Below are 26036 nucleotides of genomic sequence, written 5' to 3'. Positions count from 1 at the left end.
GCGTTCAGAGATCATAATAATCTGGCCACTCAGTGTATATCTTCAAATTATTCTTTATCATACATTTTAATTTACTAATGAATAAAGTAAAATTTTTTTTTCATATGATTACTTTCTTAGGTCAACTGGCATGATTTTGCTTTTTTTGATCCTGTAATGTATGAGAGTTTACGGCAACTTATCCTCGCTTCCCAGAGTTCAGATGCTGATGCTGTTTTTTCAGCAATGGATTTGGCATTTGCAATTGACCTGTGTAAAGAAGAGGGTGGAGGACAGGTAAAGCAATTATGTAGTTTTCTGATTCTGGCAAGAGCATTTGGTTGGTCTGTTGTGCTTGTTTTATATAGAAACAACTTAGGTAGATAGGAGCCGAGAGAGAGGGAGGCTGGGGGGGGGGGCGGGGGGGAGACAGAGAAAAGACACAGGAGATTAGCAGACTGAGAGATTTGAGAGGCAGAAGAGGGGTTTTTCGGGCACTTATTTGTATCTTTAGATGCTTGTCAGATACACAGTTGTCTTTAGATTTAAAAATGTAGGAAATTGCTTTATGAACTGTGTTATGCAAAGTGCTGAGGTCCCAGAAAACCTCAGCTATTGTTCGTGGATTCCAAAGAAATAACCTGAAGGACTGACTATGGAAGACATGGGTTTATTAGGAGTTAAGTGCTCACTGGCAGCAGCTGACTGGTGCAGTTTACTGCCAGGGTGGCTAGCCGGTGCTGTTGTTTTGCCACCACCCAGACTTTCCCAGCACAAGGTTTTATAGCATATAGAAGACAGAAAAATCATGCATGCAGGGGGGGATATGCATGAGGTCAAAACACTAGCTGTTTACAATCCAGGCTAACTTTTTTTTTTTTTTTAATAGTATTCCATTGTGTTAATGTACCACAGTTTGTTTTTTTTGGGGGGGGGGTGAGTATTTTTTTTTTAATTTTATTTTATTGTTTAAAGTATTACAAATAGTAGTACATATGTCTCCTTTTTCAGGCTAACTTCTAGAAGCAGTTTCTCTCTGGCCTTTCTTAGACTGACTTGCTGGCCAGGTTCCCAAGGTCTCAGTCTGCTTACAGAAGGCCTGCACTATATTTCCTACAGGGTGGGAGCGGGAGTTGGATCATGGGAAGTGACCTATGTTCCAGTTTACCATACAAACTGTTAACTTATTATTGCTTTGACAAAATTGCTTTTAAATTGCATTGCTGAATTTTTCACAGGTTGAACTTATCCCTAATGGTGTAAATATACCAGTGACTCCCCAGAATGTGTATGAATATGTGCGGAAATATGCAGAGCACAGAATGTTGGTAGTTGCAGAACAGCCGTTACACGTAAGTGTTTACTGAAGTGTTACTTGATCTGATGAGGCTCTATGTGATCCTGTGTGGTAAACTAGCTCAGAGTATATTCAACATTCTATAAATGGTCAAAAATTTTAAACCAAAGTGAATTTATTTACAATGTAAATTGCACCTGAATTCAGACCTATTACTTTCTTTGGGTGAAACTACATGAAAAAACCATGTAATTATCAGAAAGTTAATTTGATGGGCAAAAGTTTGGAAAGGATGTTTATGGGACTGAAATGACTACTGTTTTGGGGTCCTATGACCATCCATACTTTTGCTGACCTACTAGTTGGACTCCTAGGACTCAGAGGCAGTTGTGTTCATAGTTATGGTTTATTATAGCAAAAGGGGAAAAAAATACATCAGGCATAGTATAGAGGCATCCAGGGGCAGGCTTCCAAAGTTGTCTCTGGGGACATGGGTTGTCTCAGAGAGCACTGTTCCTCCTCCAGCAGTGAGTTACAGCAGTACATGTGCAGTGCTTGTGCTTAGGGAAGCTTGCTTAAGAGCCAGCCTAAGGTTTTTTAATTGGAGGCCAGTCCCGTAAGCATATTCCTGCCTGCACAACCAGCCATGATTACTAGAAATCAGACTCCCAGAGAAAAGCACGTGTTCATCACCCTATTTGCTCAAAGAGTTTAGGCAAGCTGTACAGCAGGGTTCATTGCCCCAGACATTGAGTACAGCCACATCAGTTAGTAATGTAGGGAATATTCGAAAAACCAAGTTAAGTTCCTAGGTGCCAGCCAAGGGCCACCCAGGCCCTTCTAAGAGCAACATCAAGCTTGCTACATTAACTCCCCTTCTGTGGTAAAGTGTTTGCTTATGTAGATTTAGGTCTGGTAGTGTCAAGTGTTTCTGATGCTTGGGCTGGGAATAACTGTGCAGGCTCTGGCGTCATACTGTCAGGGTTCATTCAGATCATGGCTGCAGCACCTGTAGCTGTGTAACATCAGATAACTACTTAAGTTCTTTGTGCCTTGGTTCCCTCCTCTGCAAGACGAGGATCGGGTTGAATGAATTAATACATGTAATGTGCTTAGAACAATTCTTGGCACATGGTAATTTCTCAGTAAGCTTCTAGATTTTGGGTTTGTGTTGGAGAAGTTTGTTTTGTCATCATACCTAGTTTAGGATATTGACAGGATAGCATGTTTGACAAATTGAAGCTATTCTTATTATTCAGTGACTACCCTGTTTGTTACTAATACGGTTTAAACAATTACTTCAGTTAATGACTGGTATACAATATTACTTCACTTTTGAAATGAAGCCCATTCCTGAAGCCATTTTCCCCCTTTGCCTCTCTTTTGAATCTATTACTAAGAAATTAAAAATACAGAACCTAATGTTTTTCTCTCTGGTTTAAAATGAGAACTAATATTTTTAGAGAGAGGCTGCTAAAATTAAATATTGGGACTTAACAATAAAGGCTACATGGAAAAGTACCAATAGTAATAAAAAGATGACTTCTGAAATTCTCTAGGCAATGAGGAAAGGTCTACTGGATGTGCTTCCAAAAAACTCGTTAGAAGATTTAACAGCAGAAGATTTTAGGCTTCTGGTAAATGGCTGTGGTGAAGTTAATGTGCAGATGCTGATCAGTTTTACCTCTTTCAATGATGAATCAGGTATGAAATTTTTGAAATGTTTATTTAAGGAATAAGCTACATAGATAGTTTGGTCAGTCAGCATTTTCTGAGTTTCTAGTTTTTAGATACATTTACAGGGCTTTGGAAATGTTGTATTACTGATGCTTAAAAGTTTTTTATATATTTTTTTAACATGATTGGATGATGATGGCTTAGTGTTAGGTTATTTTTTATTGCTTAATTTTCCTAGATTTTAAAGAATATATGGTTAGTAAAAAAGTAAAAATTCCTTGTGGTGAGCAACTGGGTGAAAAGGATTTAAATTCTAGTTAAGAAAAAACAATCCATGTGTCACTTCCATTAAACTTGCCCAATTCATGTCTCTCAAACTCTCTAATTAAAGAATTGGGTCTAGTTGTAGAACTAGACCCAAAACACACAAAGATAATAGCAACACACAAACACATGGAGTATCTAGAAAGAATAAAGAGAAATAGTGATAATCCTCCTAGAATAACATTTATCTTCAGCGCTTGATTTGCTGCAACTCTTTTTTCAAAGTCCTATAGTCTAGGAATAGACTTTTTAGCTGTGACTACACAATAAAACACTGGAAGTTCCAAGAAATTCATTATGAGAGGATTATACCTATAGTCCAAGATTATTGCATACATTGAAGGTACCAAGTTTTCCCCCTTTATTTTTCATACTTTGCAAACAGCTTCAGCCAAATTATAGTAAGTTAAATTTGGATAAATTTTCTTGTTTTTCCTTCATACTTGGCAATATATATAGGTCATTGTGTAATCATTTTGTGCTATTTTTTAATATAGTGTTCAGTATTTCTCAGGTAAGAATTTGTCTCATTTACAAGCCAAAAACCTAGGAGGGGAAAGAATATATCTAAAGATACTCCAAGTATGATCCTCAGACCAACATCATCTGAAGCTTTCTAGAAATGTAGAATTTTTGTTTTTGCCCCACACTCTTCCCCCCAGACATAGTGAATGAGAATCTGCAAGTGATGTAAAACTCATTAAAATTTGTGAAGCATTGGTTTAAGAACATGGGAATAATCATGACTTACCAGATGGAATTAAAATCATGTGATTAACAATTTTGAGATTGGTGGTTCATTTTTCTTATCTTGGTCATCTACCATTATCAGTAAGCTATAGATAGAGGTCTTACATTATGCAAATGGTCCTAATTTTCTATATTAGGAATTAGACCTATATAACATTATATATATATATTATTGATTTCAGACAGGAAGGCAGAGGGAGAGAGAGAGATAGAAACATCATTGATGCACGCCCCACACTGGGGATTGAGCCTGCAACCCAGGCATGTGCCCTGACCAGGAATCGAACTATGACCTTCTGGTTCATAGGTCGACACTCAACTATTGAGCTATGATGGCTGGGCTATATAACATTTTAATTATGTACATTTTTTATAATAAACACTCTAAAATATAACTACTGATACAGTATATTGAATTTATGTTCTTCATTCTTAGGAGAAAATGCCGAGAAGCTCTTACAGTTCAAGCGTTGGTTCTGGTCCATAGTAGAGAAGATGAGCATGACAGAACGACAAGATCTTGTAAGTTAAGTTCACAGAATTTGTATAACAAAATACAAAAATTTAAAATACTCTGTATGATAGCCTTTTGTTTTAAGTTTGGAATGGTGGGTTATTTTAATTTTGGCTAAAGAAATTATAGAGAGTCAGAAATAATAGGCAGTTTTGTTTTTCTACTCTATAACAGAACATTTGAAGTATTAATAAAGCTGTAAGCAGAGTGAAATAAATACATCTTAGCTATCAATATGACATTGTTATATTAGAAGACATTGTTACATTATCTTAGAAGATAATACCAGCATATTGTTGAGAGCCGCCCCCCCCCCCCAATAGAGCTTATATATGTTGGCTGCTCCGTCATCCTTTTGACTAGTAGTAAGCCTTTGCTACATTTCTGAATAGTATAGTGTCTTGACTGTTATCTGTCACTAGGAATAGAGTAGCTTTATTGTGATATGTGAATATTAAGCCTATGATTTTAATCTTATTAATTTAGAAGCATAGATTAGGTAATATAAACTTTGATCATAGTGAAAAGTTGATGCTAGAGTCAACCTGGAATATATCCATAACCAAATCAACCTGTCCATTCATCTTGAAAGAGAAGTCTCCACTGGACCAGCCTTAGTGCTCAGTAATCTAAACTAGACTATTCATGGAATGTATAAAAATGATCACATGTCTAGTATAGCCCCAAATTTTATTGGAGAGGGGGAAATGGTTACTTGTACTTTTAGTATTCCTTAATCTTTACATGTGCACACCCCCTCTCCCCCAAGCCTTCCAGTATTTCTTCACTAGTATTTCTGTTTGTTCAGCCGTCCTTGCTGTCACCAGGTTCTGTTCTTGGCTTAGCCATCCTGGTAATTGTTTTCCACTTAGATTATTCCCTAGGTGGTAAATTCTATGTAATTGGTTCCATATAATTTGACTTTCCCAATCTTGTGGACCCTAAAGTCCCTACCAGTGCTAACACCCTATCTGTCCTTTTTGCCGTCAAGAGCACCTACATAGCTTGTTAGGGTTATATCACTTAGAGTCAGTCTTTGGATTTGGGAACCTTGTTTCCCTGTATCAAGCAACGTATTAGTTTTGTAAAGCCTACCAGAAACAGAAATAGAAATGATTGGCTATCTTATATGAATTCTTATCTATTCCCTAGTTTTAATTTTCTGTTTTTAAACTAATACATCCTCTGTCCAGTTAGTCAAGTTAAATCTCTGCAGTTTCTACTTTCCCTGAAAGAGAAATGTGCTAACTCTTCAGTTTTGAGAGAGCTAGCAAGAGACTCTCTCAATATAAGGGCCTTAATATTTCCTATCAATATCTGTAATTTATGAGCTTCACTCTTTAAACGCCTGTATAAAACCTATTCCTAGGGCATAAGCAGTATATCAAGGTGTCTTTTCCTCTCTTCCCTTTTCCTTCATATATTGTTGGTTTTATCCTGATATGTCTGAGGAGAAATGCTGAGGGATATAAGAATATAACAGGGTTTCTCAAACGGTTCTCCCTTGAATTATTAGTCCTGCAAATTATAGGGTTTCTAGAGTTACTGGATTTCTCATAAAACTATTTGCTTCAGGAATTATAGCAAGTTAGTTCATTTAGGTTTCCTCTGGAATTTTGGATATATTTGTTTAGCTGTATACTATAAATGTATTAGATTTAAAAAGCTTTATCTTAGAGATTGGCACTATTTTATTATCACTGAAGAATGATATGTATGTATATATGTATGGGTCAATGAAAAATGGAATGTATTAATAAAAATAAAGATTATGTTATCATATTTAAGTAAAAAGGTAAAGTAGAAGTTAACATTTATCTTACAAAATAGATGTGTAGTAAAACAATGTTATATGGCTTATTGCATGGATTTTCACGTACAATAGATGTTCTCATTAATTACTTTTATAAAGTTACTCTGTGTCACAGTGTAGCACTGAAAATACTGGGTTGTTTTGCTAGTAGATAAAATGCAAAATAACTTTTTAAATTTCTTTATTGATTAAGGTGTTACCTATGTGTCCTTATTCCCCCATTACCCTCCTATCCCCCCCCCCACTCAAAATAACTTTTAAAACCTGTGCGAATTTTGAGCCTTTGGTGGTGGTGGGTGGGTGGGTGGGAGAAGAACTGCATTTTTCCATTATGAGGTACGCCATGCAAATTAGTCCCTGGAAAGACCCTTAGAGAACATTTGGTCCAACAGCCTCATGTTACAGATGAGAAACTGAGAGCCTGAAACATAGTCTCTTTTCTACATATCTGACACTTTTTTTCCCTTCTGACCCTGAACCTTCCCTTTTCAGTACAAAAATAAATTAAAAACTCAGTTCAAAATAATACAGTACCCTTATGTAGATTTTAATACAAAAATGGGTCTTTGTGAGTATATTGCCAGAATTAAGGGTTGAATGTTAATCTGCTAAAAACCAAAACTGTAATTATATATTCCTGTTTAGGTTTACTTTTGGACATCAAGCCCATCATTACCAGCCAGTGAGGAAGGATTTCAGCCTATGCCCTCAATCACAATAAGACCACCAGATGATCAACATCTTCCTACTGCAAATACTTGCATTTCTCGACTTTACGTCCCACTCTATTCCTCTAAACAGATTCTCAAACAGAAATTGCTACTCGCCATTAAGACCAAGAATTTTGGTTTTGTGTAGAGCATAAAAAGTGTGTAACTGCTGTGTAATATTACTAGCGAATTTTGTAGATTTTTTTCCATTTGTCTATAAAAGTTTATGGAAGTCAATGCTGTCACACCCCCTGGAGGTACCTTAAAGAGATAAATACAAACATTCCTTGCTGAGTTTGTAGCATAAAGGACTGAGGAGCACTAGCAACATTTGACTATGATTTGTTAGTTAACAACTTCTGGGTCTAACCCCAGCCAAAGATGACAGCAGAACAACATAATTTACACTGTGATTTATCTTTTTGCTGAGGGGGAAAAATGTAAAATGTTCTGAAAATTCACTGCTGCCTTTGTGAAAAGTGTTTCAGCAAAGGTTCTTGTATAGAGGGAATAGGGAATTTCAAAATAAAAAATTAAGTATGTTCTGTGTTTTCATTTTAACTTTTTTATGGTGTTGAATTTGTGGTTGGCTGCAATTGTGTATCATGTATATGGAACTTGTAAAAAGTTCTGGACATTCAGATCTTAGAGGTAAAATCACTTTTACCTATAAAAACCACTGATTGCAGTTTATTTTGGCTGCATTGAACTCTAGGATATTAAATGAAATCACTAATATTTTGCATGTAATTGTTCATTTGAGTGAGGGCACTTTTTGTACATATGATGGGGCCAATGCACAATACTTGATCACAATCACCTTTTCCCCTTTGTATCCTTATTCAGTGAGCAGTCAGTCAGGAGGTTACTGCACTTCAGTTCTAACTAGACATTTGTACTAAGGTATTCAGTTATGTAAACTCAGCCTGGGCACTTTCTGATAACTGTAAAATGTTTTATAAGATCATGATTACTAAAGATACATTTTGGTAATTTTAAATGTTCGTGAGCAGCTTAACTACTTTTGTATCTAAAGCCTTTTTTAAGTATCTTGTTACATTTACTTTTTTAAATAAATTACAGAAGAAATGTCAAGTAATATTGAAGAAACAATAGTTTTTATTTATCTAGTTGTACATTTTTAAACTAAGGGTAATACACTGACGTGGTTATGTGCAAAAAATTTTTGATTTGAAGAACTGAAAGCTTATATACACATGGACTATAAGAAACAAGAAAAATCAGTCCACATTTTACAGTTAGCAGAGAATCCTGAATGGCACTGGCCAGGCCACCTTTTCTTTTTATAAATGGGGGAAGTGAAGTTGGGACCCTTATTTGGCAAGGGAATTAACTCACCTATGTGACAGGTTCTTTTTTGATGACCCATTATGTAGCCTTGGACCAATATCTAAATTCTTGTGGTAGCTTCATTCAATGGCACAATATGAACAACGGTTTTCTTCACAAAATCTTCAAATAAAGTGACTTAAACTAGTCACTCTACACACTGAAAATGAGCAGAGAGAGTCTCTGGAATCTCTCCTTTCAGTTCCTTCATAGGACTCCTGGCCTTCGGGATGTTTTTCATGTTCAAAGGCACTACACTTTTATTACATAACTTCCTTCAGAAGAATGAACTACATGATGTTCTCAGCCTTGCTGACATATATTAAAAACTAAAATGATAGTGAAACTCATATTACTCAAAACTTAACGCAACATGCTGTTAGATTTGTGTAAATTAACCAAAGGTTATTTTACAAAGTAACATTGGTTTTTATGTCTAAATGCTATTTCTGAGTAAATGAAATAGTAGTTAGATTAAGAGCTGATTATTGATATGTCTGAAATAACATTTATATCACCTTCACTTCTGTATGCACATTATGGGATTGATAAAGTATGAAATGAGAACAAAACAGATATGATTAGGACATTTGAAACCCTAATTGTGAACTTATTTTAATAATTACTGAGAAAATGAAATATTTAAAATAATGCAAAATGTCTTAAGTCTTCCTAAATCAAGATTTTGGTTAAAATGCTTTTAGGAATATTAAAAACAGTGAGTTTTTTTTTTTTTTTTAAGTAAAGCATAAAATGGTTTTAAATGTAAAATAAAGTCATGTAAAATAAAGTTCTCTTTTGGTCTTGCTTAGTGATTAAATCTAATAGAATTGAAAACAAATTTAGGAAGAGAAGACCAAGAATGAACTTTACTGAGGATTTTCAGAGTGTTGCTACTTTTAATTTTCCTCCCTAAGTCATCTGAATATCAAGACTCCAGCATAATGGCTTACTTGGGCTTTTTAAGAGTATGATTTCACTGTTTAGTATTTGCCCCTAAACATTTCTCTCCTAAAGATAATTTGTGTGTTTAAAGGTTGTCAGCAGTTTCTAGGTCTAAAGTCAAACTGAGAGGTCTTCCCTTGAGGCGGTTGTTCTCCTGAGACTGTAGGCCTAAGATTCTCTTGTGGAACTTAATGCCGATCTCAATCACGTTCTTGTTCAGTAAATATTAAGTGGAAGCCAGAAATCTTTATTCTTAAACAGCATTCCAGGTGACTATGAAACACTGCCCAAAGAGCATTACTTTTTTTTTCCTATTTTTTACCCCCAAATATAAATGCCCCTGTTTGCAAACTCCCAAGAGCCAAATGGCTACAACTTATAACCTATTGAAAAGTGCTTCTGTTAACCAACTTGTCCTGAATTAGGTTCTTCCTCCTGATAAAGGAATGGTTAAAGTGCTTTCAAAAACTGCCTGAGCAGTAATTGAAAATATTTTCAATGTTTACATTAACTTAAGTAGGTAGGTATGAACATACAGATTAATTCTTCTCTAAACATCATTTGATTAATGTAGAAATTTACTTACATGTCAAGATATCTTAGATTAAATAAAAGGAAAGTATCTTACATTACCTCTTAAAATTAAAAAAATATAACTGGATTGCTATGATTGTATCCTGAAATTTCTCTCAATTGCTAACTTGTGTTAGTACTTACTATGTACACGTGTATTATATTTCATTTTATCCTATGAGAGAAAGCCTGTCCATCCTCAGATAGGAAAACAGACACAGGGTAAACAACTTGCTTAATTAAGGTTACACAGCTCGTAAGTGTGAAGTATCTCCAGGTACCTGGAGCTTCCATTCTTAAACATTGGGCTATACACTATTTTGTGGAAAGTCTGATTATAAGCAAGTGAGTTGGTCATTGAAGTTTCTGATCACCCAATTCCAATATCTGGGGTGGGGAGGGAGAGGGGGGAGGTGGTCCTGCACACCATCAAGAAGTGCTGTGACACCAGCTGGGTGTCCTACAATTCAACTCCACTCTGACCCTGTACCTGGAGGCAGCATCAGCTTCCACAGGTCTAGGGCTCAGTCTCACAAGACGCCCCCCTCCAGGTGCCAGCTGCAGGCCCAGGAACCGGGACTCCTTCCTGGGTTTGAGTAATTTGCTAGATTGGCTCACAGAACTCAAGAGAAACATTTTACTTACAAGATCACCGGTTTATTACAAAAGGATATAAATGAACAGCCAGATGAGCTGTACGCATAGGGAAAGGATGCGGGGCTTCCCTGTTCTCTCCAAGCGCACCACTCTTCCCGGATCTCCACGTGTTCACCGACTTGGAAGCTCTCCAAACCCTGTCCTTTTGGGGTTTTATGGAGGCTTCATGACATAGGCATGATTGATAGTCACTGGCCATTGGTGATTGATTCAGCCTCCAGCCCCTGGCATCCTGGGCAACCAGCCCCCATGCTCGGTGCGCTCCAAAAGTCTCGTAAACAGGACGCCTTCATCGCTGTCGTCGCTTAGGGAACTCCGATCCTATTTACCCTACTTCATTCACACAGCCATTCCCCAAGCAGGTGCAAGTTGTCCAAGGCTCGCTTTTTCAGCTTCAAGCTACCCGCGCCAGTCTGTCACCTCATTTTTGTTGGTCAGATCAAACCATTTTCCCTTTCTGTTGTAGATTTCTTTAGATGGTTCCCTGAAGAGACAGGCATTAGTAATTCAACCAAATTAGTAATTCAACCACCAGTCGCCACTGCCTGCAGCTGTGACGGGGGGCTCTCCTCTCTCCACGGCTGGAGCTCTTGGCCGGAGTCCACTGCTTCTAGGTGGGTCCTTTCAGTTTCTTCAGCTGCAACGTGAGGGACTGTGCTATCGCTACTCCACAGAGACGTCCTGACAATGCAATGGCTTAATTCAACATGGCTAAAAGCTCCGTTTGCTGAAACAACCTCGGACCTTTCCGAGTCTTTTCCTAAATGGAGTCATTGCCCCGCCTCACTCTCGAGCTCCACCTACCCATGCACGCGCACACTTTCCCCTCCACCACTTTTTTCTTTCGGGAGCTTAAAGACAACACAAAGTGGCTGTTCCTATTTGTTAATTTGTTAACGGTGCGGCTTTTTTTTTTTCTTTCTTTCTTTCTTCCACCAAGCGTGGCTTCCCCCTAACCACCACCTGGCACAGTCTCTCGGGACAGGCTGAGTAGCGCGACATAACGTGTTCCTGAAGCAATGGCGAGAGCTGCTGGGAGAAGTGGCCTGGCATGGCGGGCACCTCCCGTTCCAGGGCAGTAGAACCCCAGCTGCCATGGAGGCGTGGCCGAAAGCCGCAGGCGGAGTACCTCAGGCCGAAGGCGGGGAAGCGAGGCCGGCGGGCCCCGGGCGAGCTCCTTAGCCCCGCAGGCGGGAGGCGGGACCCTGCGGCAGGGAAGGCGGGGCCGGCAGGCACAGGGAGAGCCCTCATTGGGCAGGCGGGAGGCGGGGCAGTAGAGGGGGCGGGGACATCCGGAGTGGGCGGGTCCCTGAGGCAGGGAAGGCAGGACCAGGCCTGCGCAGGGAGAGTCCCTCAGTGGGCAGGCGAGACAGCTGGGGCGGTGCAGCGGAGCGAGGCGGGGCTGACCGGCGTGGGAGGGTCTCTGCAGCCGGGGAAGGGCCGACTCCGCAGCCCTGCGGGCCACCTGGGTCCAGTCCCTGTTGGAGGTGGCCTGAAGCTGCCGTAACTCTGGCGGAGTCTGCGCGATGGGCGACCCCGAAAGGCCGGAAGTGGCCGGGCCTGAGCTGGATGAGGTAAACGGTGCCGCCGCTTTTTCTCAGGTCCACAGTCACCCTGGCCACGAGAACGCAGGTGGCGGCGGGGACTTGCAAGGTGCAGGACCGCTGTAGGAAATTTTACCCATTGCCGTCGGAAACCTGTGTAGGCCGGGCCTGGAGCCCTCGCCGCAGCCTGGTTTCGTCCTTTCAAGCGCCCAGGAGGCCGTCCCCCGGGAGGGCTGAGGTGGGAGCCGGGTTTCTGCTCCACTGCGCTGCACCCAGGCCAGGAAAGGGCAACGCTCGGAGGCTCAGGCCGCGGCGAGGCGCACCCCCTCCATTCCTCTCCCCGCACCCGTCCCGATTCTGGAGACCTGGCCGGGGAAACCGAGGCAAGGAACTGGGGCTGGTGGACGGAGCGGAGAAGTGCATGCCATCCGTGGGATGGTTCCAATGAAGTCGAGGACGCCTGTGGAAACTGACACAGGGAGATGGGGTGGAAATCTTCATCAAAATAATCAGTTCCGGCGGCTAGTTTTGCTCAGACCTGCTACTTAGTTGTGAATCTTTGGGGTGTAACTTTCTTCATTTACACAGTAGAAATGAGACTGCCCTCACAGAGCATTAAGTAAAATGCTTTATGCAAAGTACAGTGGGTTATGGATGCTTCATAAAACCTAAATTAACATGCTCATCAACATCCTCTCTTCTGCTTCTATATTAATAAAACTACATAACAACAGTAACGAAACCATGATTTAGTGTTGTCGGGTAGTTGAAATTGTTGCTCTATAATTTTCATGCCCTGTTATTTTGTAAATACTTCTAAACCATTTGACAGAGAATTATGCTTAGCCCTACATTTCTTTAGAAAGTCGTAGATTCCAGACTTGGGGCTTTATTTTTATTTTGTAAACATTTAGTAGCCAACTAAAAAAATTGTAAATATCCCTCAAACTTTTTCTTCCTGTTTTGAAACAAACGCGTTTCGCACTGATTTTCCCCCTTGAATGAGACAAGGCAGATGTTTCCTTTCAACAGCACCAGCCGTCATTAGGCTAAAGACCTGGCAGTTGATTTTTATTGATTATCCCTAAGTGATACACATCCACAAAGACAGGAGCAGCACTTTAGGTCTAGAATGAATTTTAGTGAGTGTCTTATGGTCTGAAAGTTTTAAACTTGAGATGCAAGGATGCCTTCAGTACTTTGTCAGATTTGAGGTGCAGCCTGGGCCACCTGCATCAGAATCACCGGGAGTACTTCGTAAAAAACGTAAATCACTGGGCCTACACCCAGTTATCAATTTTGGTAATGAATCTTGGGATGGAAGGGAAGGTGGAATGTTGCCTAGGAATACCTCTACGAAACTTTATTTCAGATTCTCACCACTTCACACCTAGTTGTCTACCTCCCTTAAGTCTTACCTGCTATCCCGACCTGTTTACCACTGCCAGCTTAACCCGTCATTAAACCAGGGCCTCCATGTCACTCCCTCCAAGTAAAAACTCCCCAAAGGGTCTCAGTTCCCACCCAAAAAATGCCCGACTCCTCAGACTGGCAAAGTCCCATTCAAGCAGCTTTTTCGTGCAAACTGCCATATCTTAATTCAGGTTGTCATTTCCACCTCTGAACTTGACACCATAGTTACTACCAAAATCTAGGGTGTTTTTCTTAATTCATGGGTATCTGATTAATCTTCCGAATGCCATCTCTATTCACGTTCCTTGCTACTCGGGAATTTTCCACGTCTCTCCGTAGAAATGCTTTTCAAATTGTGCCGAAAAAGAATGCCAGCAGCTGGAGGTTGGGAGCGAGTGGGGAGAATTAGAGTATGAGCCTCCCAGCTCCCCAGATGTTTTGAAAATCTTGGGCCCACAAAATTCCTAACTTCTTAGACTGATATCCAGAGTGGACCCTTTACCGAATTCCTCGCTGTCTCAGCTGTTGCCCCTTTAGCCAAATCAGCTCTCGTCTGCCTTTGCTTTACATCAACTTCACTGGGTTTTAATCCCAGCTGCTGCTCTGCATGATTTCCCTGGGTAATCATCACAACCCTTCCCGTGGTGACTACCAGTGGCATCTTATTCGGGAAGGAATGGAGATAGTGCCTCTGCCTACCGTAGTGTGGTATTTTCAGCTCTCCACTGGATATCTTGAAACTGAACTCGTTATCTTTTTTATTGACCGAATTGATTTTTAAAGACTTTTATGTTTGCAGCTTTTTATTCTTGTTGTGGCTTGTGTTGGTGGGGAGAGTTCAATCAAATTAAACTTTTGTTAAGCATCTAGTTAGAGAAGCAAGAGTTTTTGTCAGATTTATTCAGCTATCCTTCAGGTGCTGAGCACTTTGTATGTGTCTTAAATCAGTTTTCTTCTGTGTTTCTACTGCTGATTTCCTATTTGGGGCAAGAGATGGGGAGTGTAATAATTTTTAAATTGTTCTCTCCACCTCCAAGTTCCCTTCTAATCTAACCACATTTCTACAAAAGTGATCTTAAAACACAGATCTGATAATGTTTCTCACCTGATTAAAAACTTTCAGCAGCTCCCAATAGTCTGCATGATAAAGGCCAGATGCCAGTGTTATATATCAAAGCAGATCACTTTGACTTGCACCAAATTTTTTTCAAGTCAACATCTTAATATTCATTTAATATGCAAAATAGATATAGCCACCTTAACCTGAGATAAAGCCTGGAAATGGAGTACAAATTTTAAAAGCTGAAAGCTTACTATTTTTTTATTTGTTTTGCTTCATTTCATCAAAATGATGACACAGGTAAAAAAGTGTCAAAACAGTTGCTTCAAAATGGCTGTAGGGAAATAGCTGTGGCAAAATTCATGTATATTTGCATTTAAGGCTCTCCTCTGGCTTTAACACCTGGGCCTATTTTCCAAACAAAATTATAAGTGCAACATTGATTAAATCCACTTTTGTGTATTTTATAAATGTAATTTTTTAAAAGTGAACATATGTAATATTATAAATCAATTAATGGAATAATGAGGCTGTTTTGATGAATCTGCTGCTTTGAAATGGGGTGTAGATGAGAGTTGAAGATTTATACCAAACTTAGCAAACATTTTCTTTGCATATTTACCAGAAGTTCTCTTAATAAATTTTACTGCTAGCCGGTTCTGTGCATTTATCAACCCACGGGCTTTAGAGTGCATTTAGGCTGCTCCCTGATGCATTCACATAATTCTGAGTTTTACCTTACCAGCATCAGTTGTCTTTATTTCTAGTCCTCTTTATACCAACTTACTTGTAACTATTGTAATTTAACTATTATGTAAACTATTAATATATGAGTATGAAAAGAAAATTGTTTATGAAAACTTGAAAGCTTAGGAAACTCAATAAAGTTGTTAAAAACAAAATCTGTAGACTTAGATATAAAAAAAAAGATTGGTGATATTTATAAAAGAGGTAAGGATTCTGCCCTCAGATTGCTCTATCTTAAGTAAGTTAAAACTAAAAAGCATAGGTGATGCATCATAGTGTGTTTATGCCAGAAAAATTTGGGATGTCAATCAGTGAGCCAATTTAACAACAATAACAAAAAGCTTTGGCTTTATAAAAGAAGATTAGTAAGTAAATGTAAGTTATATGTTTTAAGCTAAGTCATTTTCTTCTGATTTCTTACTTTAGCCAACTTTCAACTACCAGTTTGGATTACTTTGAATAGGAGTGCTTCTACTGTATTATTGGTACTATTAATATTATTTCTTTTTCCTTTTTGGGGGGTAGGAGAAGGGTTAAAATTTATTTTGGTTTACTCCTGAAAAATAGATACAAATGATTACAGGGTGTTTTTTAGTTTTTGCTGTTCTCTCTCTCTCTCTCTCTCTCTCTTTTTTTAACTGCTGTCTGTTAGTCTCATGGTATTCTTCAGTTAAGCAGAGCTAGCTAGAGAAACTTTCATCTGAGGTTATCCCCTCCCCCAAACAAAAGAAAACGACAACCTGGAAACACAAGTTCATGCATTGGTAGTTTCCTTGCTGTACAGTAGAAAACAATTTGTTATTTTTATTACTATTTTTACAAGGTTGAAAACACATTTAAAACTGAAGTTCTAATCTAATGTGTGTGACACTAGAGAGACCGCAGAGTTCTTCAGAGCACATTTGGAAAACACACTTGGGAAGTATTCTCTGCGTTCTTTCTGATTTCATCTCCTTCCTTTGTCCCCCCATACTGTAAGTCCACATTTACAAAGATTCTTCCCGTGTTTAAAAAATGTTACATGCTCTTAGGCCTTCCCCCCCGCCCGCCCCCTCCTCCCCCCCCCCCCCCCGCCTTTACATTGCTTTCTCTTCTAACATATGGCTTCCTAACCCAGGTCCACAGAGAGTCTGGAGCTTTGGAATGTATTCGTGACACTCCTGACGTTGCTTTAACATGTTCGTGGATTTTTCTAAGCATCATGAAAATAAGCAATATTTTCATGTCATATCTCGCTCTCAGTTCAAAGGTTTATGTTGGTTAAACTTCATTTATTCACATTGCAAAATCTTTCATACTGCCCTTCTAATCCAGGTTCTTCTCTTAACAATCCACATATTATCAGGATGGAATAGGAAGAATAAATGTACAAACATGATTTTCATTCTAATTTAAAGGTACAAGTCTTGAGCAGTTTTCATAGAGCCTGTCGTTGATCCATTTTGTTTGTCAGCATTTAAAAACTCTAGGATGCTTGTTGTGAAAGGGTTTCTGCTTATGATGTCCTTCTCAACTTCCAGTATGGTCCACATAGCAAATATAGTGAAGGTAAAGGATTCTAGCTCTGTAGCCCAGTGACAAAACATATTTCAGAAAGAAAAAGAAGAGAGAATTGCAGAATCATATCAAAATGCTATAAATGATGATAAAAGCACAATCTAGAAGAACTAAAGAAGAACAACATGGGCCTATACGAGTTTGAAATATCTGTTGACTGCAGACTTATGCCTTTTCAATTGGGCTTTAAATTAGAAACTTTTCTAAGAGTTCTTTATTTCATGAATGAAAGTTCCCTGAGGGCAGTCATGGAAGGTATTGATTGATCAAATAACCACTATAATAGTTCTCTTATTGTTTCTTTACGTATATAGAGAGAGCCTTTAAAAGGCCAACCAGAAATTATTATGTTCAATAATAACAAAGTAATAATTTTAAAAGTGTATAGTACTTGCGAGTGTGCAGAGTATGGCAAGTATTATCTTTGATTTACAGATGATGATGCTCAGATTAAATAACTTGCCTGAAAACATGAATGTGCTTATTTTAAGTGAATATAATTGTGTACTATAAAGAGCAGTCTAGAATAAAATAGGGTTATTTGGTTCACCTATAGAGGTGGCAATTTCCAAAATGTTTATGTTCAGTCTTATTTTTATTGTCTCATTCACCTGTGAAATATGTCCCCATCAATGCTTCGTAATTTCATTACATATATTAATTTTAACCTGGTAAAAGGGAAGGCAAATGCATTTTGAGGAAACATTACTCTGTAGATTTTTAAACTTGCATCAGTTAAAAACCACTGCTTTAAACCTTACCAATTTTGCTGTGTTTTTTCTTTCTTTCTTTTGTACCAGCTTCAAGTCACATTGGTTCTTTCAACTTTATTGACAAAGAAATTATTTTTTCCTAAAGTCAAATTTGGTGGTTTCCTCCTTTGCCAGTTATATCACTACCACTTTGTTGAAGGAACTTTGCTTAGCGGGAGATAGTAATGTATACTCTTCTTTAGGCTTAGTTCACTTCAGTGTTTTGAGTTCTGGTTTTTAGATAGAGACTGACCTTCCTCAGGCTGCTGTCCATGCACACAGAGGTGTAGCTTAAGGCAAGGCTTTGAGTTCAGACATATCTCAGTTCTAATCTTATTTCTGCCACTTATTAGTTGTAGGATCCTGGGTATGTTATTTACATCCTTCAAGATTTAGTTTCCCCATCTGTAAAATGGAAATAGTTTTCTATGTGTCAGAGTTGTTCTACAGATTAAGTGGGATAATGTATATAAAGCATCCATGTGGTGATGGCTCAAAAGAGCTTCCGTGCCAGACCCAGAAGACCTGCTCTTATGCCTACCTCCTGTTCTGGAGCCTAGAACTGCAGAGTGTCAGTATCTTATCGTTCTTTGGAGATTGTAGGCCCTCAGTGGCAACACACATATACACACATTAAAAAAACGTGACCACTTCCATTTAAAAAATTTTCTCCAATGTTTCTGGAATGAATATTGACTAAGTGCCAGGTACTATGCTAGGCTCTGGGGGTTCCACTAAAGTAAAGTTGGTTTTTATTCTCAAGAAGCATAGTCTAGAGGAGACTTTAGACACATAATAGGGAATTAAATTGAAGGGAGTGATGTGCTATGTTGGACTTAATCCAGGCATTTGGGGTGATGGAGGGTGGGGAGAAAAATGGGGGCACTCAGAGAAGGTTTGATTTGAGTGGCCATTATATTATTTCACTGATGTATTGTGGCCTTATGTTAAATTTAAAAAACTCTAACAATATTCAGTAACCTGAGCCCAGGATAAAGAGAAATTAGCAGCCCATTCATTCACTTGCTTAGCTAATGCTTATTGACCTTTTATGCTTGACACAGTACTACGGGAACATCACAAGAGAGAAAAACTAGTTTCTACACTCGGGCTTTTGTGCTTTATCTGGGGAGGCTTGTACCTTCAAAATAAGTAGTTACCAAATAAGGCAGTCTATGCTGCAATGTCACATGTGTGAAATGTGGAAGCCCACCTGTGTTTGTGTGGTCTCAGGCGTTGATTGTGGGCCTTTCTGTCATCTGGTCTTACCTCTTGGCCTCAAAGCTTAAGCACAGCTGATCTGGAGAGGTATGAGGACTGGTGGAGGCAATGGTGAGGAACATAATGTACCGGCCTGGTACGGAAGAGAAACAGTTTGAGTTAGGAGTCTAGAATTGAATGTATCCCAATAATTTCGATTTATATATATTTTAGCCTATTTGTATATACTTTATATATAATCATTCTCATGGACATACAACTCTTCTGATACTCTTGCTGACTATTTAAAAAAATATATATGGCACTCTACCTTGTGAGAATGCCATCTTGTTTCCAAGTGGTATGTGTGTAGGTATGTGTTCCTCACTGTATTCCACAAAGCTTTGAGACAGCCCACAATCAGACTATATGCAGTAAGTTTAACATGTAAATAGCAATAACAAATTGGTATATGAGCAGTTTCAGACAAAACCTCTGTTGGTACAGAGTTTTTAGGTAAGATTATGTTTCAGTTAAAATTAGAAAAGAAAACATTAAACTAAAAAAACCAAAAAGCTTATAACAGTAGCTTATTTCTATCTCTAAGGAGCATTCTATCTTTGAGAGAGGAACAAAAGGGACCTTTTTGTTCACAAACTTAGAAATGTTCCCTCTGTGATATTTATGGGTCTAGTTTTGTGCTTATCCTGAAAGTAGCATTAATGACAATAATTTTGTTCAAGGCTTACATGTGCCAGGTTCTGTTTAAAGCACTTTTAATCATCAAAATTAATTTGACGATCATCTGTGAGAGAGGTATTCTTTTACTGAGGAGGAAACTGAGGCTCAAAGACGTTAAGCAACTTGCTACGATTACACAACCGACCAAACACTATTAACCAGCTACGAGGTGCCAGTAAGGATTCACCCCCACCGGACTGGCTCCCAGACCTATGCTGTTCCCCCACTCCCTCAGATGTGTGTTTAGATATGGGTAAGGAGGAGATGTCTACACAAAATGGATGTTTGTGCTTTAATTTTCAAAGAGGTTATCTTCAGATACCAACGAAACTGAAGCGAAGTCAAATGAAGAACCACTCCTAAGAAAGAGTTCTCGCCGATTTGTCATCTTTCCAATCCAGTACCCCGATATTTGGAAAATGTATAAACAGGCACAGGCATCCTTCTGGACAGCAGAAGAGGTAAGTGGCATCGCCTTTCGTCAATAATCATGTTCTGTGTTGCAGTGTTCACATCTTCTGTTACAGGACATCGAAAAAAATGGACATTGTAAGATACATTGAATAAGATCACTTGTATAAGATAATGTTTGAAATTACTGAGATTAAATACAGTGTTTGCCAATGTTGGTGTTTAGACTAACGTCTATAAACATGTTTCCTACCGCAAAAATGGTATCTTAGTCTTCCAGATTTTTACTTCCAGTATATTTTAGGACATTTTCTATTTTTAAAAAGACTTTTGGTTTGCTGTGATCAAACCAGTCTTTACTTATGGTCAGCAGAATAAGTAAAATGGCAGCTATAACCATAAAAAGGAAGTGTAAGCTTTAGGGACCCTAATATATATATACACTGAGTGGCCAGATAATTATGATCTCTGAACGCATAATAATCTGGCCACTCAGTGTATGTGTGTGTATATTAGAGGCCCGGTGCTTGAATTTGTGCATGGGTGGGGTCCAGCCAGCCTGGCCAGGGGGAGAGGACATGGGCCGTTGGCCGGCCTGCCTGCTGGTCAAACTCCTGGTCGAGGGGACAATCTCCATAGTAGCCTTTTATTATATAGGATATACACTGAGTGGCCAGATTATTATGCGTTCAGAGATCATAATAATCTGGCCACTCAGTGTATATTGATTTCAGAGAGGAAGGGAGAAGGAGAGAGAGATAGAAACATCAATGATGAGAGAGAATCATTGATTGGCTTCCTCTTATACGACCCACCCTGGGGATCAAGCCCGAAACCTGGGCTTGTGCCCTGACTGGGAATCAAGCTGTGACCTCCTGGTTCATAGGTCAATGCTCAACCACTGAGCCAAGTCGGAGCGGGGGTAACAGGGGGAGGAGGGGCTGCTCTCAAGTGAGAGACTTATCTGAATGTACAGAAGGAGCTGTCACATAAAGAGTTTGACCACCAGGCAGTGCACTCACTGTAGAACTTGCAGTGCTTCTCCCAGTCTGGCCTTGCTCTCAGCCACACAAAACCTGTCACAGCTGCCCCAGAATAGCTGTAGAATGCATTTTCCACCTGGGAAATAAACACAACAAATTACAAAATACTTGCAGGTTTGGTAAGGACATTTGGTCATGCAAGTGGTTGCTCTGTAGTTTAACTTTACATACAAATAGCCATTGTCTTCATCTTTGAATATGATGGATGATGGATGCCTGCATAGCACTCTCCCTCTCTGGGTATTTGTGTATATTAATATCTATATATCTCTGTCTCTATCTCTACCTCTATATTTCTCTGTATATATCTGTTTGGATAGATATATTTGGGCCTATATGTCTGTCTGTTTTTCATGAGAGTGATTCTGTACATGTAAATGCATGCTGTTAAGAATGCAGGCTCGAGAGCAGACAAATCCTGGATCTACCATGTGCTGTGGAACTGGAAAAGTTGCTTAACCTCTCTGTGTATCTTCGTCATTGTTATACTGAGCTAATGGTACCTGGTTTTGGGGGTTGTTAAGAGGATTGATCAGAGAAATCTTATTAATGAGATTAATGCCATACTAGGTATTTAGAATGTTACTTGGCACTTAGTAAGCACCAGATAACTGTAAGCTATTATTTTACACAGAATGGGGGGACAGCTGCACTAGAAATCAGAAGCACCAATTTTTGAAGCTTCTGTTATGAATTTTACCCACCTACTCAACTTTGTTATATTGTTAACATCTTAGTTATATTTAACATATAGAGCAAAACAAAACCCCAGCATTTTTGCCTGGCACACCTGACTGTCCCCAACTGTTTGTGGTTTTTAGAAAGCTTTTTGTTAGATATAGTTAAGAGAACAAAGGGAGTAAACAGGTGGCTTTTTCATTCATTGTGTTTAGAAGGTACTTGTGATGCTTGAGTTTCTTGAAATTCATTTGAAAATTATATGCATTTTTTAGCAAATGTAATATATGTTGTATTATGAAGAAACACTAATTTGAAAAAGTATGCAGGGTGGAGCAAAAAGTTTACAGTTCTGAGTTTATTCTTGGATTATTATTTATTAGTGCATTATTTTCCATATGAACAACTGTAAAACTATTTTTGCCCCACCCTCTAATACAGGTTGTATATATTTTGAAGGGAAGTCTAATACATTTAGTTCCACATATTTTTCATTTAAACAATTATGTGAGTTATAACTTAATCAACTTTAGACTTTATTGTTTTATCAGTGGTTTAGCTTTATTCCTAAATATGGCTTATCATCAGAAACCTTGATTCAAAAGACAAAGTTCTTGGATTTTTTTTTTAAAGCTATCCACAGAATTCTGGTAACTAGTAGTTTGGAATCAATATTTAGATGGTAAATTGGAGGCTTTACTGAAATAAGATAAAGCTAGACAGAGGGTATACGCTGGGAATGGAAAATGACCAATGTAATATAAATAAAATTTATAGGACCTTTTGAAAGCTGAGTCTTTGAAGAGATACATTTAATATGTCAGAGTGAGCATATTGTATGTAATATTAAAATTTAATATCAGGAGTTATAATAGCTAAAAACCAGGAAGGTATCCTTCAGTTAAACCTCAGTTGAGCTAAAATAATATAGGACCTGATTTTTAGCTTGTATATTTTAAAAGATATTTGCAAATATTTTCCCCTACCTGCCCCATTGAATCTCAATGCTTAGCACAGTGTCTGGCATTTGTAGTGTTAGATAGGACAAGGGTTTCACAGTCTGGGCATTTAGTTCTTACTAAATGCTATTCTTGATAAATGTAAAATGTAGCACAGTATTTTGCAGATGCAGCTGTAAAGAGGATGAGCTTGACAGGAACCCAACACTGTAAGTGTAGCCAACTGCAAAGAAGAAACCAATGTGGAATTAGCCAAATAGTGTACATAAGCAAGGGCTAAGCGTCCCTTTCGCAAGACAGTGCTTTGAATGTGAATCCCGTCTCCTCTACTTGCTGCAAGTAAATAAAAATAATTAATGAAAGCCACTTCTTGTTCTTTTTTTAAAAATACATATTTTTATTGATTTCAGAGAGGAAGGGAAAGGAAGAGAGAGATAGAAACATCAAGGATGAGAAGGAATCATTGATTGGCTACCTCCTGCATGCCCCCTACTGGGGACTGAGCCCGCAACCCGAGCATGTGCCCTTGGCCAGAATCAAACCCAGGACCCTTGAGTCCACAGGCCAACGCTCTATACACTGAGCCAAACCAGCTAGGGCCACTTCTCATTCTTGACTAGAACACCCCAAGCGTCAAATCCTTTAAGTTCAGGAATAGTAAGTAGGGGCTCAGTAATCACTGAAAGAATAAAGTAATGAGGAAAGGATTTTCGAAAAGAACACAAATGATGAAAAGGGTGAACCAGTCCTTTTAGAATGGTCAAAGATATTCGGGTTTTGTAGGATAAATAAAAGAAGAACAAAGGACAATTACATATCTCAAGTGTTTATGAGGTGACTGTGAAACATACTTAAGAGATCTTCCCAAGCTGAAATGGTATCTACAGGGTACATTTAAAGACTGTTTCTGAAGTGTAGATTCCACTGAACTCTAGCGTGCATCTCGCTATTAATTCCAAGGACTAGTTCTAATAAACATCTTCGAAACATTTCTATTCTCAGAGGAAGTCATACTTATAAATTGCTTTAAAACCCAGGTTTGTGACCTGCCTGGCATTACTTCTAGATACGAAAAAGTAGATTAGCCTGCATTAAAGTAGCAGCTATAACTGCTTAATTATCTGTCTATATATAAATGCCTAATTATCTAACACTGTTGTGTTATATAATCTGTTATGTATTATATAAAATGTTAAAGCAACAGCTGCTGGAAATCATGAGTTTATTCACTTCAGTTCTTTCTTGACCAGTTTCTATTCTCTCTCCTGTCCTTTGCCCCTTTCTTCTTTTGTTCCAGCGCCACTAAATTACATTTTCCCCCAGCTTTATTGAAATACTTGATATGTAATATTTTTGTGAGTTGGAGGCTGTCTTCTCGCTGTGTCTTCACATGGCAGAAGGGGCAGTGGAGCGCTCTGGGCCTCTTTCACAAGGGCACTGATCCCACCCAGGAGGGCTTCCCGCTCCCTAACCACCCCAAAGGCTCCACCTCCAAACACCATCACTTTGGACATTTCAACGTAGATATTTGGGGGTGATGGTGAATACAAGCATCCAGTCTGTAGCAGTGATGTTAACATTTTTTCCTTCTTAAAAACTTTCCTGCTAATGAGGTGTCCCTCCTTAACTTTGAGGTGGAAGTTAGTTTTCCAAATATTTTGAGAATTTAACTTCAAGTAAAAATGTTGAAAATCTTTTTATTTTAGGTTGACTTATCAAAGGATCTCCCACACTGGCACAAGCTTAAATCAGATGAGAAGTATTTTATCTCCCACATCTTAGCCTTTTTTGCAGCCAGTGATGGAATTGTGAATGAAAATTTGGTAAGATTTTTGTTTTATTTTAGTTTTGTTCCCATTTAGCAGTTGAATGAGGATAATGGCAGTAAGATAATTAGACTGAATCTAAACATTTTTTTCTAGGGAATGAACTTGATGAAACTTATTTCTTGAATTTGTTTTTCTGACAAAGTGTCAGAGGGAAGAATACATTTCTATTATTTGACCAGCACAATATCATTATATCAAGCATCTTGTGCCAATTTAAAATGCATAAGCATGAGTTTGATTTTTAGACCCTAATAAAGAACTTGCACCTTAATAACCCTTCTGGAGCTCTGTTATAGAGCTCTGGGTTCTGGCTCCCCGTTTTTAAACTTGTATTATGGTTGGCCAGGAGGCATGCCTTATTGCTAAAGAGAATAGAGATATATAAACTTCTATCATTAACTGGAAGGGGCTTCAGTAGATCTATTATCTGCTGTTGGAAAAAAAAAAAAAGGCAAGGTCAGTTATACAAAGTGAAATAATTATTTTTTGGTAAATGTTCTACAGTTTATTTGTCATTATAGTCAGTTTCCCTACCTCACAGATCAATTCATTTAATTACTAAAGAATTCATTATGCAGCTAATTTATTGTGGAGGGTTGATAAATAGTATTGCTTAAAATAATCCATAAGCACTTTCTGACCTGTTAGTGGCATGACAGGCAATTTTTAAGTGATAATTCTGATGTCCAGATTCTGACTTATAGTGTTTAATGAGAGCCCACAGAATTGGATATACTTGTTTCCCTTATTTTCATAGGTGGAGCGATTTAGTCAGGAGGTGCAGGTTCCAGAAGCTCGCTGTTTCTACGGCTTTCAGATTCTCATCGAGAATGTTCACTCGGAGATGTACAGTTTGCTAATAGACACTTACATCAGAGAGCCCAAGAAAAGGTATCACTGGGGTTTTATTTACAAAGTTTTATCATATTGCTTGGTTATGTTAAGAGCAGAATTTACTCTGAAACGAAATGTTAGGGAAATATTCAAATATGGACGTTTAAGAGTATAATGTTTTCTATTGCTCAATAATGTGTTCACTTAAAAAAAAAAAAAAAAAGAACCTGTATAGAACCTGTTAATCTGTGGAGCACATTCTGTGTAGCAATTGAATATCATAATTAATTGGTCTTGTATCAGACCAGATCCAAACCACTAATTTAAATTTTACTTTAATTTCTATATTTGATGGATATGCAGAAATACAGAAAAATTACAAATCTGGTAGTAGACCATAGAGTTGCAATTATTATATCTAATTAGCCAATGGACATTTATTTTGATTAAGAAAAACACATTAATAACTTTGCCATTAATTATTTTGTTTTTACAGGGAATTTTTATTTAATGCAATTGAAACAATGCCATATGTTAAGAAAAAAGCAGATTGGGCCTTGCGATGGATAGCAGATAGAAAATCTACTTTTGGTATGCAGCTTTAATTTATATATATCAAACTTGCCTTGAGTGTTATAATACTATTTTACCTGGTGTAACTGTCTAAAAGTCTCAATGT

The 26036-nt window shown here is 38.3% G+C and overlaps 2 protein-coding genes across 5 annotated transcripts in view; both read left to right on the top strand.

The window, feature by feature from the left end:
- The window catches only part of UBR5 (ubiquitin protein ligase E3 component n-recognin 5), a 132886-nt gene extending 123659 nt beyond the window's left edge, over positions 1-9227 (top strand). For 2 of the 4 annotated variants that reach the window (XM_080647017.1, XM_080647018.1), the window contains exons 55-59: positions 121-276; positions 1218-1331; positions 2836-2980; positions 4464-4549; positions 7000-9227. In XM_080647017.1, coding sequence (XP_080503143.1) covers positions 121-276; positions 1218-1331; positions 2836-2980; positions 4464-4549; positions 7000-7212 — 714 coding nt within the window. In that variant the 3' untranslated portion in view covers positions 7213-9227. The remainder of the gene's footprint in view (positions 1-120; positions 277-1217; positions 1332-2835; positions 2981-4463; positions 4550-6999) is intronic. The other 2 variants (XM_080647016.1, XM_080647015.1) reach the window with 1 other exon arrangement.
- Positions 9228-11883: 2656 nt separating this feature from the next.
- The window catches only part of RRM2B (ribonucleotide reductase regulatory TP53 inducible subunit M2B), a 38499-nt gene continuing 24346 nt past the window's right edge, over positions 11884-26036 (top strand). The window contains exons 1-5 of the mRNA XM_080647014.1: positions 11884-12163; positions 19909-20064; positions 24401-24517; positions 25281-25414; positions 25854-25948. Of these exons, the coding sequence (XP_080503140.1) occupies positions 12116-12163; positions 19909-20064; positions 24401-24517; positions 25281-25414; positions 25854-25948 (550 nt within the window). The 5' untranslated portion in view covers positions 11884-12115. The remainder of the gene's footprint in view (positions 12164-19908; positions 20065-24400; positions 24518-25280; positions 25415-25853; positions 25949-26036) is intronic.

The sequence above is a fragment of the Plecotus auritus genome (genome assembly GCF_963455305.1).
Source record: "Plecotus auritus genome assembly, chromosome: 11".
NCBI lineage: Eukaryota > Metazoa > Chordata > Mammalia > Chiroptera > Vespertilionidae > Plecotus > Plecotus auritus.
This window is presented reverse-complemented; position numbering and strand designations above follow the sequence as displayed.